We start from the raw sequence: 14,580 nt of genomic DNA, 5'->3' as shown, positions 1-14,580 counted from the left end.
AATTGGCAGGGTTAGCTTCATTGCATGGACATACAACAGGTTTATATATTTTCAAGGGAATGAAGTCAATTCTTGATGGATTTAATGCACAGTGGTCGAAGATGTGTAGTGTGACAAGAGATGGAGCTCCTGCAATGGTAGGAAATGAAAGAGGATTAGCTGCTCAAGTGAAATTACATTGGAATGAAATTGGTCTTCGAGGTGATGATGTCAATATGTACCACGGTATTATTCACCAGGAAGCACTCTGTAGTTGCGTCATGAAAAATGTATTGAAATATGTTTTCGCTGTTATTAACTTCATCCGTTCCAGACATCTTAATCATCGGTAATTTAGATCCTTTCTAGAAGTGATTCAAGCTGATGTTCCTTATCACACAGATGGTTGAGCAGAGGAAGAGTTTTAAAAAAATTTGTTGAACTGTGTTTAGAAATTCACGAATTTCTAACTGCGATGGGCAAACAGACATCTGTGCTTTATTATAAGACATGGCTGTCTGACTTGGCCTTTCTTAGACATCACGTGTCATTTAAATACTGTGAATCAACGTCTTCAAGGTAAAGATCACATTATTTTTGACATGTTTCAAGAGTTGCAAGCTTTTCAATTAAAACTACAACTCTTCTAGTCACATCTGCAGTCTGGGAATCTTATTCATTTTGAGACACGCTTTCTTTTCCAAGTGGAGCACCAGCATGAATTTTCGGGATATCATGAGTCTTCTGAAACCTTAAAGAAGGAATTTAATAATCGATTTCAAGACTTCAAAGAAAAGAAAGATTGTTTTAATTTCATGCATCATCCCTTTTCTTGTACAGTAGAAGCTATTCCTGATATTCATCAGTTGGAGGTCATTGACCTTCAGTACAGTAGAAGCTATTCCTGATATTCATATCAGTTGGAGGTCATTGACCTTCAGTACAGTAGAAGCTATTCCTGATATTCAGATCAGTTGGAGGTCATTGACCTTCAGTACAGTAGAAGCTATTCCTGATATTCAGATCAGTTGGAGGTCATTGACCTTCAGTACAGTAGAAGCTATTCCTGATATTCAGATCAGTTGGAGGTCATTGACTTTCAGTGTTCAGCTGAACAGAAAGTGTCCTTTAAGGAAAATAACATTTTATCATTTGTCAGGAATCTTTGTCAAGACAAATATGGCAAAATTAAGGACTTGAGTTTAAAGTTGTTTTCACTCTTTGGAAGTACATATTTATGTGAGCAAACATTCTCAATCATGAACCTCAATAAAAATAAACTGAGATCAAACTTGACTGATAGAAACCTCAGTTTCATTTTGAAGATTGCAACAACTAAATTACAACCAAACATCGATAAAATAGTTTAAAACATTCAGTCAAAGCCATCTCATCTCATTAGATTATGTGCAAGCAACAAATGCATAACTGCCAACCCTTATGATTTGGCTATAAGTCTTACAAAAATTACCCTTAAAATATGGCCTTATGGCATAAAAGCAAAACGTACTGAAAAATGATCATTGTCTAAAACTTTGGAAAATTTGTTCATCTGTGTTTTATTTGGATCCTGGTTTCACATTAGAATTATGTGAAAATAGTCAGGGAACCAGACTAACTTTACAGCAGCACATCGGATACTTTAAACTGCACTTATTTGTTCATGCAAAGCATCTACATAATCAAATTATTGATTATAGATTTTTTTTTTTAAATGGAGTCCAGCAAGCAATGCATGTTTAAGATGAAAGGGAAAATGAGCCTCTTGAAAAGTGTTAATAATCAACACAGGAAAAGTGAAAAGGAATATTCAGATTCTTGTGATTAAAAGCTGAAGGGATACAATTATGTTTATTGGACATCATGTGCCAATTTGAATATGTCTTGTGGCGGGAGATATGATTGCTGTCATCATGTGAAATGGAAAAATAATTTCCAAGAATTACGTTAATTTGAGAGCAACAAGTCATTGAGCTGCATAGGGTTTGGAACTAAAGTTTGTGCTACTGTACTAGTAGTAAATAAAGTCTATGCATACTTTAAAAACTTTTCAGTTAAATATAATGTTTATCTTTGTTGCATGTTTTGAGTACTGAACTTTCAGTTATGTTTTCCAGCTTTACAATAGCAGGTTATGATATTTTTTTTACACCTTACTGAAAACTGGTCAAACTTATGGAGAAAAAAATCAACTGCCTTACTGAGACAGACTCACCAGGGTTGGCAGGTCTACAAATGAGGAATTATATGTTGGACTTAAACTTAGTAAAAACTGGTGTTCAGGCTCCTCTTGACCCTTGAGTCTTCACTTTTACAATAAAAATTATATAAAACCTTCATATCAGGCAGTAGTTTATTACAACATTTATTAATGTTAATTTCGTTGACCAAGTTGCTCTTGTACAGAACATGTAGCATCGTGTTTGCGCTCCTCTGGTGGTCTTAGAAAATGCAATCTGGCTCTTGGCCGATAAAGTATGTGCACCCCTTTTATACAGGTTTGACTGTACAGAGAACAATGTCTATAGACAGGTGGCTCTGTACATATAATGTTTAACTGTATAGGGAATCGTGTCTATATAGGACCAGACTCTGGGGGCTGAGTACACCGTAAGAGAGATTGTTGTACAGTGGTCCCCCTCATATATGGTCACCCCTTCTGCACCGGGAAAGTGGCTTTATAAGACGGGTGGCCTTTCCAGAGGGGGACTACATTTGTGAGATGTGTATATATATGTGTATACAGTACGAAAGCTACATATAATATAAAGTACTTAATATCTTCATTTAAAAGTTGCATTAATTATTAAAATGTTTTTGTCTTAAAAACAGATTTATTACAAGGTAACATAAATTAATAGTTCGTATTCTTAGGCTTGAAATGTGAGTGAGGTATTGTTGGCATGCACATTACAAAACCATTCAAAAACATTATTTGAGTCTTGGTACATATGCTGTTTTGTTTTTACAATAATTCTCTTTCCATTTACTCCATTTTCCCACTGCTACAATTTTTATGCTCTTGTTTATTTGAGCCTTCCCAACATACATTTTTTGGCATGTGAACTCTCCCCATTGTCGTCAAGTCAAATAACTTTTATTTTTCTTCTAAAGTATTATTTCTTCATATATGTGTTGACATGTTAAAGTTTTATATTGATATATTCATATGTACAATACTGCAATTTAATTTTGCAGATGAAACACTTGTAAACGAAATGCCTTATTATACAGGAAGTGATACATGAACTGTCATGTGATTTTTTGGTCTTTGTCTGGTACCCTGTTTTGTTTAATGTTAATTCTGTGTGTGTGTGTGTGTGTGTTAATCAACAAAATCTTATTTTTAGCATATCTGACCATGTTATGATCTTGACAATTATGTCCGGTCCCACACCAAAACTGCCTACCCTTCTGCACATGAGATTCTCACGTGAGATCTAACTCAGGTTAGTCTCATGTGCAATTTACCATGCAAATTAGGTTAGAACTCACGTGAGCAAATAGATTCTAATAAGAAAATCACATGTGCAGGAATTGTTAACAAGAGCAATATCTTGCTCACGTGAGCCACACCTTGCTCACATGAGCCACACCTCACTCATGTGAGCAAGATCTGCTCACGTGAGCAACATCTTGCTCATGTGAGTCACACCTTGCTCACGTGAGCAACATCTTGCTCACGTGAGCAAGATTTTGCTCACATAAGCAAAAACAACAAAAAACAACTATAGTATTTAGTTTTTATTGAATACAAGAATTAAACAGAGTAAGATCAATATTCAAATCTCGTAATCATAAGCATATAATTTGAGTTCGATTAGTGATCTTTTAATAAGGTAAGACAACTAGAGTATGTATGTACCTGTTATATTAATACATCACATTTATTCTAAAAACTTTAAGGTCATAATGAAAGATACTGGTGGAAATTTGCTTCACATGAAGACAATTCTTCACTGTTCCAGAAAATTCAAAGCAAACAAAACATGTAATTGACATTCCTACTTCTGAATTTCATTATTTGCCAGTCTGCAACAATATTTTCACTAGGAGATTGTTCTCTTTGAATCAATGCACTTCCTGTTGACCACTGAATTTAAGTTAGCAGGCTCAGTTTTGAACTGTTGAAAAAAGAAACCTGAAATGGAAATGAAAAAGTTGGTAGAAGTTTGTTTTTTTCTGATCACAGCATTTGAGACATTCTGTAAGGTGGATTTTTGAAGATTTCTTTTACAAGGTAAAGGCAAAATACATAATTGTAGTTTGGATTAGATGGCACTTTATCACACTGTGAAAATAGGAGCCAACTGTTTTCCCAAGGACACACTTACGCAGCCAACCCAGTCTGAAAATTCATCCTTTGGACTACGAGTCAAATTGCTCTACCAATAGAATTACCATAGTTCAGTAGCAAACATATAAACTGCACTGTTGATGAGATACCTGCAAGTCACACTGCATATTCCAAATTTGACTACTACTGGATAAAGATGCCAATGTGTACCCGGGTATTCTCCCATTGATAATAACCTGGGTAATAAAACGAACAATTGGGTACCCGTTAAAAAAAAAGTGTTCACAGGGGCTCATATGGTTGCTTACAATTTACTTGTCAATACAATCCTTTCTCAAGTGACCTATTTAAGAATCAACAATGATATTTCAAGCCTGACCATCCTAAAATTCATGCCTGTCCATGGTTCATGTGCCAATTTTCTCATGACTTAAAACACTCTTGTTTTCAGAACCTGGTGACATTATCTGGGTCAAATAAAATTAAGCACAATATGAATGTCTGGTTTAACTTGGCTACTGTAACATGCACTTCTTATACCACCATGTTAGGACAAAAAATGAATGAAATGGACAACTATACAGACTGAAATATAAAGATAAAAAAAGTTTGCTACTTAATAACAGTTTTGAAAAAACAGGTTCTTGAATGTGAAACCATTTGCCCTAGATTCATTCTATTATGATACTACACACATAGCAGTCCAGCTTAAATAGAAATTAAATGGCACCAGATATCATTTTTTTTAAATGAAGAAAACACAACAAAAATAACCTGGGATGTTATGTAACTGAAAAATGTTGGAGAAAAGATGGTTTGTTAAACTTAAAAACATGTTGCACTGGAACGTCGTATAGGGATGAACCATGGCAGGTTGAGGATAATACAACAATCAACATTTATGGACTTTATGACAATTCGCGAAAGTTACTGTAGACATGTACACTAGTCAAAATGACTATTGCACAAGTAATTTATCAATTTCTTTTGTGTCTATTCTCATCTATACTAGTAATCCACACGAGTTCAGCTGATTTGTGACAAAAATTATAACTCCATATACATTTACATACAGTTTTCTGTAATAATGGCATGTAATTTATACTCCTGTTGTGCTCAGATTATGATTTTTGCCATTTATTAGTAATAAGTATGCTTACAGCTCTTTTTGGGGTTGGAACATGTGAACCTACAACAAAGCAGTTCAGCTTCACATTTAATACAATTTCCTTTTGATTGTATACTTTGGTAACCAATTGTTAGGAATGATGGGTACACATTAGAAATTTGCAAAAAAATTGACATCTCTACCTCTGGAACAGTCCTCTGAAAGATTTCTCCAAAACTTTTGGGATACATTTTTCCAAAATATGTACATTTGCAATATATAAAGAAATTCAAAATCTGGTTTCCAACTTTTATATTTAAAAAAACAAATGTATTGGGGGTCAAATTTTAGAGTCTGAAATGCATATGTTATTATGCGTATTACATCAAAAGATTTGAAGCGTCTTATACATACCCCTTACTGGAGTCGGAATTTCCTCTAGCATGGCAATGGGGTTTTGTCTGACTGCTTCCTGTTGCTGTCAATGTTTTGCACTTCTTTCAGATGATTGCTAACTTTGTTGTGTTGATTAAATTTTGTGACCTTCATGAAGTTTAATCTGTAAAAAGATAAAAATTAGTATAATTGATCATTTTATTTATCTATGCATAACAGAAAGAATGCACTGAAATGAGAAAACGATTTGGTTGGCAAGAGTCCTAGTGTATATAAGCATTAAGAAATTAAGCTGTAATCCTTATCCAATTAAATCTCTGTTTTAAATTTACCAATCAAAATATTTGACAGACAGGGCAAATGTCTTTTAGGAATAAAATCATGAATTAAGCTGCTGCATTTGGTTCTCAGTCGTGTATCTTGTCTTGATCCACCCAATCAGCAATAAAATAATACGAAAAACAGTTATGTTTGTACAAATTGTTTCAATCGGTAACGCAAGTGCTCCTCACTGAGCGCCCGCATTATTATTGGGGGTGGGGGTAAGAGCCAGACATGGTTGCACAGTTTAATTGCGGAAGGCTTAAATATTCGATGATAGTGTGGTCTAGATATCATTTTTAGAAACAGGAGGTTGAATTATTATCTTTAAGTAAAATCTGAAACAAACCCTTGGCTCAATTTTAAACGACCATGCGAATTTATGCTTATGCTTATAATGTCGATGATTCAGGCTATCCACTTTGATCATTCTATATGCGAAATTGTAAAAAGAAATGAGTAAAAGTAACTTACCTCTTTCTCGGCAATGAACAAGTCTTTCATAATCCTTGAATCTTGCCTAACAGCACGTCGACGTCTTCTGTTTCGTACTGGACATTAACAACCGTACCGACGTGGATATCTTAAAATGTTGGTGTTTGTTTCTCTATTTTAATAATGTCCACACTCTTGCTGTCAGAATGTTTTAAGAGTAAACATGTTGTAGGAGAATATTAAATAACTTTCTCCATAAACAGCGTGGCCCTTGCTAAGAGAACATGGCCCGCGCGTAAATTTCTGTGTGTTCGGTTTAAAAGTGCTATTCTACATGTACACTGTAGGTCAACAGCCAGCATCTGTTGAGTTCATCTGAGGCGCCATAAAGGGTAAATTATTAGTAAACATGTTGTTGTACGCATAGGTGCTTGTATCATTGATTACAATATAAAAATCAGTCATACATGTAGTATAAAAATAATACTTTTATTATTTTATACTACTGTATGACTGACATTTAAATTGTAAGCAATGATGCGAACCCTTCTGGTTTTACACTCCTTTGTACACATGTACTCGGGTATTTTTTAATGTTATTTTTCTATATTAAATACATGCTATTTTATTATCTGATGTTTCATAAAAACTGAGCTATAAGTGAATTCATATCATTAATAAGTTAATTAATATAGACCTAGTTAATTTTGATGTTTTTACACTAGCTTGTGCCGAGCCATGCCCCACAGGACACTCTAATGGTTCTAACAAGCCGATTCTTCCACCGCGTATTCTGATAACCTGGGTCATAGAAAAGTTAACGGAAACGTCAGTGATTTGTTTTGTGATTATTTCAATAGGAAACTTCTTTTATAAACTTTGAAATAACATGATTACAACATTTAAAAGGCTGCAAATAAGCAAAAGTTTCTATTGCCAAGAATATACACGTGTAAAACAGCGAAACAGCTACACAACCAAACACGACTGGATTAGGCAGTTAGTTTCTTACGGATTTATTAAATTTTATGTACAGTACATGTTGTTTTTTTTTTTTAATGATAATGTACACATGCATAGGAAACGGGGTTGGGGTGAAACCTCGATAATAATTTGTCTAATACGTAACCTGTTCGACTGTTCAGTCGGCGTTTGAATTTTAGCGGAATTAGACAAAATGTTTAATGTTACCCCGCGTATTCCTTTGATGCCAGACATTCAACGTCGGTGGACAATGTTTTATTAAACACGTTAATATTATTAATCCTTTATGGTTTCTGCGTGGATTAAACATAGGCCGTTTTATAGAATATGGGGAAGGGGGGGGGGCGTCAAGCGTACGTACGCGGGAAGGGGGGGGGGCGCGTAAAGAAAAAGTATGCATGCGTACGTACGCGGTAAGGGGGGGGGCGCGTAAAAAAGTATGCATGCGTACGGGGTGGGGTGGGGGTCAAGCTTTGCCAGACTTTTGCGTACGTACTAAATGGATGACCCCTAAGCCGAATTACACAATTCAGTAAGTATAAGATTGTATTGACTTTTGTGCGAACGTTAGGCATGGAAGAAAACGACGTAGTTTATGTAATTCTCCAATTTTTATGGAAAAAAACTTGAGAGTTTATTAGGCCAAAAGGACTGTGCATCAGTGTTTATTTTTTTCCAGATATGAGGTTATGTACTTATTTTACAATTTGATTGTGGGGTGTTAGAAGTTTGTGAATAAAGGAGTTGCATCATATGTTTATGGTACATAGGATTCATTTTAGGGCAGAAGTTTTATTTCCTTTTTATATTTGTAAACTGTGAATTTTGGGGAGAGAAACATTTCACCTTTTTACGGATTATTAAACATCAACCACGATCAGTATGCAAGTTATTAACTCTATTCTTTGACAGCTGTTAAAGTTTAATGGGTAGTCTGGTTATACAAGACCTTAATTCTGAATTGTTTCGTTTTATAAACAGTGAAATGAACCTTAATATGTTCAAATACAAGGAGCCTGTTGGGTCAAAATAAGATTAAAACTCACTGTGAGAAAATAAGTTGAAAATGTTTTAAAATTTAAAAATTACAACAAAGTAACAGCAAGTGCAAAATAGAAATGATGTCTATTTGACAATAATGGAGATGCTTGACATTCAACATACACAAAATATTTAAGTCCAAATTGCTCATGTGATAACTCACATGAGAAAATCCAACTTGGAATAAATTTGAGAAAAGTGTTTAACCAGAATCAAAGTCCAAGTTTCTCACGTGATAACTCACGTGAGAAATTAGAACTCTGTCTTATTTTCAAACATGGTTGTATGTAATGGAAAAGAATGTTTTCTAAGTTCTACTTTCTCATGTGAAAATTTAGCTTCTCACGTGAGCAAAATCTGCTCACGTGAGAATCAGGTTAGTTTTTCCTAGGCTCACAAGATCTAACAAACTGCACACATGAGCCTGCAAAATCTACCCTATTTGCATACATTTCTAACAAGGTTCTCATGTGCAGCTTATGAGCAGCTCATGTGAACTGGTGAGATTTTTCTGTACGGGGACTGTAATTGTCAATTTAAAAAAAAATCTGCTGTGTGAAGCCCAAAGCTGTACCAAAACTCAGCTGACCCCATTTCAATCTGACCATGCTATTATCTTGACAACAGGTCCGGCCCTAGGATGTGCATGGCCCAAGGCAGCACAATTGATGAGTGGGGCCCCAAGCAAAACAATTGCATTGCGGAGTTGATTTCCTGAAAGAGCAGGGCCCAAGGCAGTTGCCTTGTTTGTCTTGCCCTAGGACCTGGCCTGCATGACAATTAAAAATGTCCGGTCATAATCATCAATTAAGAGAATTTTTGTTTCAGTAAGGACCAAAGGAGTCAAGTGAAAAGAAAAAGAGATGGTTGGTAGAAAAAATAAACTAAGCCTTGACCTATAATTTCTCTACAAAAAAAACCAAATTTGTTATTATGTGCTTGTTACAGAAATTGACCAAGAAAGAATCCACAGTTGAAGACCCTTTCACGTTTGTATAAAAAATGTACTCCTTCATCAGATCTTACTAATTGTAAACCATTTAAACAAACATATTATGATACAACTGAACAGGAATTGGCCAGATTTCGACAGAAAGCATCTTTGTTTAAAAGCCTTTCAATATCGGACAAATGGTGCCGATGTGCAAAGAGGTATGGATAATGATAAAAGAACAGACACCTTGAAACAATTGCCAGTCAGCAGCTTTAGAAGAAATTTCGACAGAGGTCATGTTACTGACCCAGATTTTTGGGCCAACTGTTCTTGCATTTTACTGCCGAGTCACTGCTGAGTCACTGCCATATCACTGCCAGGCCTGCTTGTGCCATCTCCCATTGAAATCCTGGTACAACTTTTAGCAGTTGTATTAAGTGTTGTATCCTAGGTTTCTGGAATATTTATTTGGTATCTTGTATACAACACATGCCTGGCGTAAAGTTGCATATAAAGCTATTTTCATATGTCCATTTGAAGTTTGTATTTAATACATTATTGATTTGTTTAAATTTGTCAGAACTCTGTATGTTTTTATTTAGAGTGAACAGATGGGCCAGATGTTCCAAGCTGGTGGAGCAGGATACTTCATACCAACTATGCCGCATGCTGCCCAAAGAGGTTTCTTCGCACCACAGACAATGCCACAGATGAGAGCTGGACCTCGCTGGCCAACAGTTAGACCCAACCAGCCTGCAGCCCAAAGAGGTTTCTTCACACCACAGACAATGCCACAGATGAGAGCTGGACCTCGCTGGCCAACAGTTAGACCCAACCAGCCTGCAGCCCAGAGTAAGAATTTGGGCCAGTTATTTTTATTTTTTTTGTTTTTCAGCCTATGGGTTGGGTGTGTGTCACCTGTGAATTGTGAGACAAAAATGTCAAATATCTGGTGTTTATGTCAATAATAATTAAAAGTTTTCTTCTCAGGTTTTTGAAAATACCAGGGCTGCTACACACTTTGTTGTAAATTTTGCCTGCATAAGTATTGTGGATTTAGTATCAACTTTTCTGGTACTGGTGTCAGTGTTTGAAAGTTCCATCTTGTAGATCACTTGTTACTCGCTATCATTACTCTGGGTCGGAATATAATATATTAAAAGTAACTGTCTTGCTTTAAACACCATTGTCAGCAATGTTAACAATTTTTATAACTTTCTCATTTTATTGTCTACATCAGGAGCTGCATTTAGTTGAACCCGGGTCTTAAGATTGTATTCAGATATGCATGGAGTTCTTTTCTCGAATCCCTGAACTGCCTATTGTAAAAGCCTAGTTAGTCATTGTGAACAGTGCAAGTTTTGTATTAAAGATCCTGGAAGGCACATTGTGGATGTTAATTGCATTATCTGATTCAGAGTTGCTATTTGTGAATTGTAACCAAAGAAGATCTTCCATGCCAGTTTGAAATTGGCAGCATGTTGCCAATGTAATCTTCACATAACCTATTTATAACATCACTGCTGAAAGTGGTCATAGCATGTGATCATGTGCACTGACTGGGCTTATTCATTGATATATACAACTGTCAAGATTCCTGTTCTATTGATTATTGATTATTGATGTTTTTCTTCCTGATTTGACATGACCATTCCAATACACACACACTCTCTCTCTCAAAGGACAAAATGCTGGTTTTGAGGAATGCATCTAATACCACTCATAAATTTGGGCAATATTCTTAAAAAGATGACTGCTGTGCAAGACTAGTGCAAGAGTACTGTCCTGGACATGTGCTTGTCTTTATTTTCAATTTATAGCAGCTGTATATGCCTCAATTCCAAGAAACTTTGCCTCACAGATTCATTAAATGCACTTGAGTAACAAGCAGCAGCATTTCGATGTGATATAATTATCTGATCATTTCAAGCTCCACAGGGTGGCATTGATTAAATAAAAGATAACTTCCTTAAGAACTTCTGGGATTTGAGGCAATGGATGTAGGTGGGACTAAAATTGTTGATGTGTTTTGGAATTTAAGGTCAAATGTTGACTCCCAAGCTGTGAAATGAAACTCCTGAGCATGAAAAGTAAGCTTTTTTGTTTAAGTTTTTATTTTTATTTTTTCTTAAAAAGATAAGAATTTGACATATTGTTGCCCTTTGTCTCTGAAGCAGGTGGATTCCAGAACATGCCAGCTGGACCACAAGTAAGACCAGCTCGCCCAACAGGAACAGCACAGACCAACATGCGTCCCAGTATGAATGTGCGGGCAATTACTGGCCAGAACACTACCCAACCTCGAGCAACTATGCCAGTTACACAGAGTAATGTGCCAGGACGTACTGCTCCCACCAGTGTGCCTCCCCAACAACAACAACAACGCCCATACAAGCTACCAACGCAGCCTCCAATGCGCAATGTACCACAGGTAGGGCTAATCTGAATATGTTCTGCACTTTTTTGTTTTCCGCTAGGCATGTGGTAAGAGCTGATGGAGAAGTGCTAAATATTTATGGCAGGGCATTCGTGTATTGCATACATTTATGGCAGGGCTTTCGTGTATTGCAAAAGATAGGGTAATGGGATATTTGCGCTGTGAGAAGACATTTCTGATTGATCAAATTTTTTTTTATTTTCATTAAGAGGCTGTAAATTAAATGAAATGGTACATTTCGAGATGTATCCATTTTTGCCCTAAAGGTTTGAAATGGTGTTTGCATTTCACACAGATCATTTGTTTTTGTGTCCCAGTATCAGTGTGCATGCAATTACTGGCCAGAACACCACCCAACCTTGGATCATTATGCTTCTCACACAAAGCAATGTGCCAGGAGAAATATCAGTGCTTCCAATGTGCCTCCTTAACCACTATTTCCATACAAGATACCACAGCCAATGCACAATGTGCATCAGGTAGGGCAAATATGATTGTACTATTTTTATATGGGCTTAGAATTTCTTTTTTCCATGAATGTGGAAGGGTCAGATACAGAAATGTTATCCATGTCAGTATGTTTGTCTATTGCATCTTTGTGTCAAGGAATTCATACATTGCAAAAAAGGGGCAATGGGCATTCAAGTTCTATAAAGATGTTTATAGTCTTTCATAGAATGGATTGATTTATAAAAGAAATTTTGGCAGAAGTACAATGCATTATGACAGATTTTTTTAATTTGAATATTTTTATGAAATCGTTTAAAGCTGTTTGAAATTAAGGGATGAAACTCAAATAGGTCTGTTGCATAACCATTTTGCAGGTCAAGGTCCCTGCTCAATATTTTAATTTTTTCTCACCTTTCTTTTTGCTCTTTGACTTTTGAGCCATTTGAGATTATGGTGGCACTGAAGTTTGTAGTTAAATATGTGATAAAGTGAACATTATAGTATAAAAACAGTGATAATGAAAGGGAAAATTCTAGTATAAATAACAGTGATAATGAAAGGGAAAATTGTAGTATAAATAACTGATAATGAAAGGGAAAATTCTAGTATAAATAACAGTGATAATGAAAGGGAAAATTCTAGTATAAATAACAGTGATAATGAAAGGGAAAATTCTAGTATAAATAACAGTGATAATGAAAGTGAAAATTCTAGTATAAATAACAGTGATAATGAAAGGGAAAATTCTAGTATAAATAACAGTAAAATGAAAGGGAACATTCTAGTATAAATAACAGTAAAATGAAAGGGAAAATTCTAGTATAAATAACAGTAAAATGAAAGGGAACATTCTAGTATAAGTAACAGTGAAAATGAAAGCAGATGTTCTAGTATAAATAACAGCGAACATCAACGGGAACATTCTAGTATAAATAACTGAAAATGAAAGGAACTTAGTGAAAATAAAAGGGAACATTCTAGTATAATAACAGTGAAAATAAAAGGGAACATTCTAGTATAAATATCAGTATAATGAAAGAACATTCTAGTATAAATAACTGAAAATGAAAGGAACTTAGTGAAAATAAAAGGGAACATTCTAGTATAATAACAATGAAAATGAAAGGGAACATTCTAGTATAATAACAATGAAAATGAAAGGGAACATTCTAGTAAAAATAATTGAAAATAAAAGGGAACATTCTAGTATAAAGAACAGTGAAAATGAAGGGAACATTACAAAAATATGGGGAAAATATTATCAAAATCTGGTAAGGACTTCTCAAGATATGTAAAATTTAATGTAAATATGTTAAAGGGAGGTAACTTCTCCACAATTTGTTAATGTTCGTGAGTTGTGGTGATATCATACAAGATGTAAAGCATTTTATAAGAGATTCAAATCTTGAACAATTAAAAATGTAAACCTTGAAACAGTTTTCAGGAATAATTATAAGAATAGTTTTAGCAACAAAATAGGGACCCTGAGGAGCCGAGTGGTTTAAAGCATTCATCTTTCCAGATCACTACCATCTCACCTCTGTCTGCATGGGTTCGAGTCTTAGGCTTGGCTAACATGGTTACGTGAGAAAGCTTGCCAGTAGCTTCTCATGGGTCGGTGGTTCTTCCCGGGGTATTCCTGGATTCTTCCTCTACCAGTTATACTGGCTGCCGTGTATAGCCTATCTTGTGCTGAAAAATGGCATTAAACCCTACAACAACAACAACAATTATCAACAAAATAAATAAGAATTTAAAATGCCTTAAAATTTAACTAACTCTGATGATTCCATATGTCACTGAGCTATTGTACTTCAGGTAAATTATTGTAATAAATGAAATTTACATTCAGTTGAATTTATAAAAAAACTAAATTTTAAACTTTAAATTCTCCATTATTATGTGGCTCATTTGTCCATAAGGTCATAAAGTTCATGTTGTGTCCCTTTGCATGTCATTTGTTATGAGTTTGGCATTCATCAACAATTGATATTTTCAGCTTCTCAAAGAGTACCTGATCAATTTCAATCAAACTTGGAATGGAGCACCACCATCCTAAAGGCCATTCAAATTTGAATAAATGATTTTAATCTGTCTTTAAATACGGCCATATTAATGAAAGTAGAAAGACCTTTGAAATGACTTTTTAAAGGAGCCATGGTGGCTTTGAGGTTAATATGCTGGACATTTGGTCAAAT

General features: G+C 35.2%; 1 protein-coding gene and 1 long non-coding RNA gene across 6 annotated transcripts in view; one reads left to right on the top strand and one right to left on the bottom strand.

Annotated features, from left to right (window-relative positions):
- The window catches only part of LOC149787228 (embryonic polyadenylate-binding protein-like), a 79,774-nt gene that overhangs the window by 33,676 nt on the left and 31,518 nt on the right, over positions 1–14,580 (top strand). For all 5 annotated transcript variants that reach the window (XM_089977724.1, XM_089977725.1, XM_089977728.1 and 2 more), the window contains exons 8-9: positions 10,098–10,347; positions 11,670–11,926. In XM_089977724.1, the coding sequence (XP_089833850.1) occupies positions 10,098–10,347; positions 11,670–11,926 (507 nt within the window). The remainder of the gene's footprint in view (positions 1–10,097; positions 10,348–11,669; positions 11,927–14,580) is intronic.
- Positions 3,881–7,058, bottom strand: LOC149787229 (uncharacterized). Its single transcript, XR_016425130.1, has 3 exons — positions 6,576–7,058; positions 5,799–5,943; positions 3,881–4,120 (listed from the first exon to the last, which is right to left on the bottom strand). It is a non-coding gene; the product is annotated as an uncharacterized LOC149787229 (long non-coding RNA).

Source organism: Sinohyriopsis cumingii, chromosome 12 (genome assembly GCF_028554795.1).
Source record: "Sinohyriopsis cumingii isolate HCF-2022 chromosome 12, ASM2855479v2, whole genome shotgun sequence".
Lineage (NCBI taxonomy): Eukaryota > Metazoa > Mollusca > Bivalvia > Unionida > Unionidae > Sinohyriopsis > Sinohyriopsis cumingii.
Note: the sequence above shows the minus strand (reverse complement) of the source record. Positions and strands in the feature narration are given on the sequence as shown.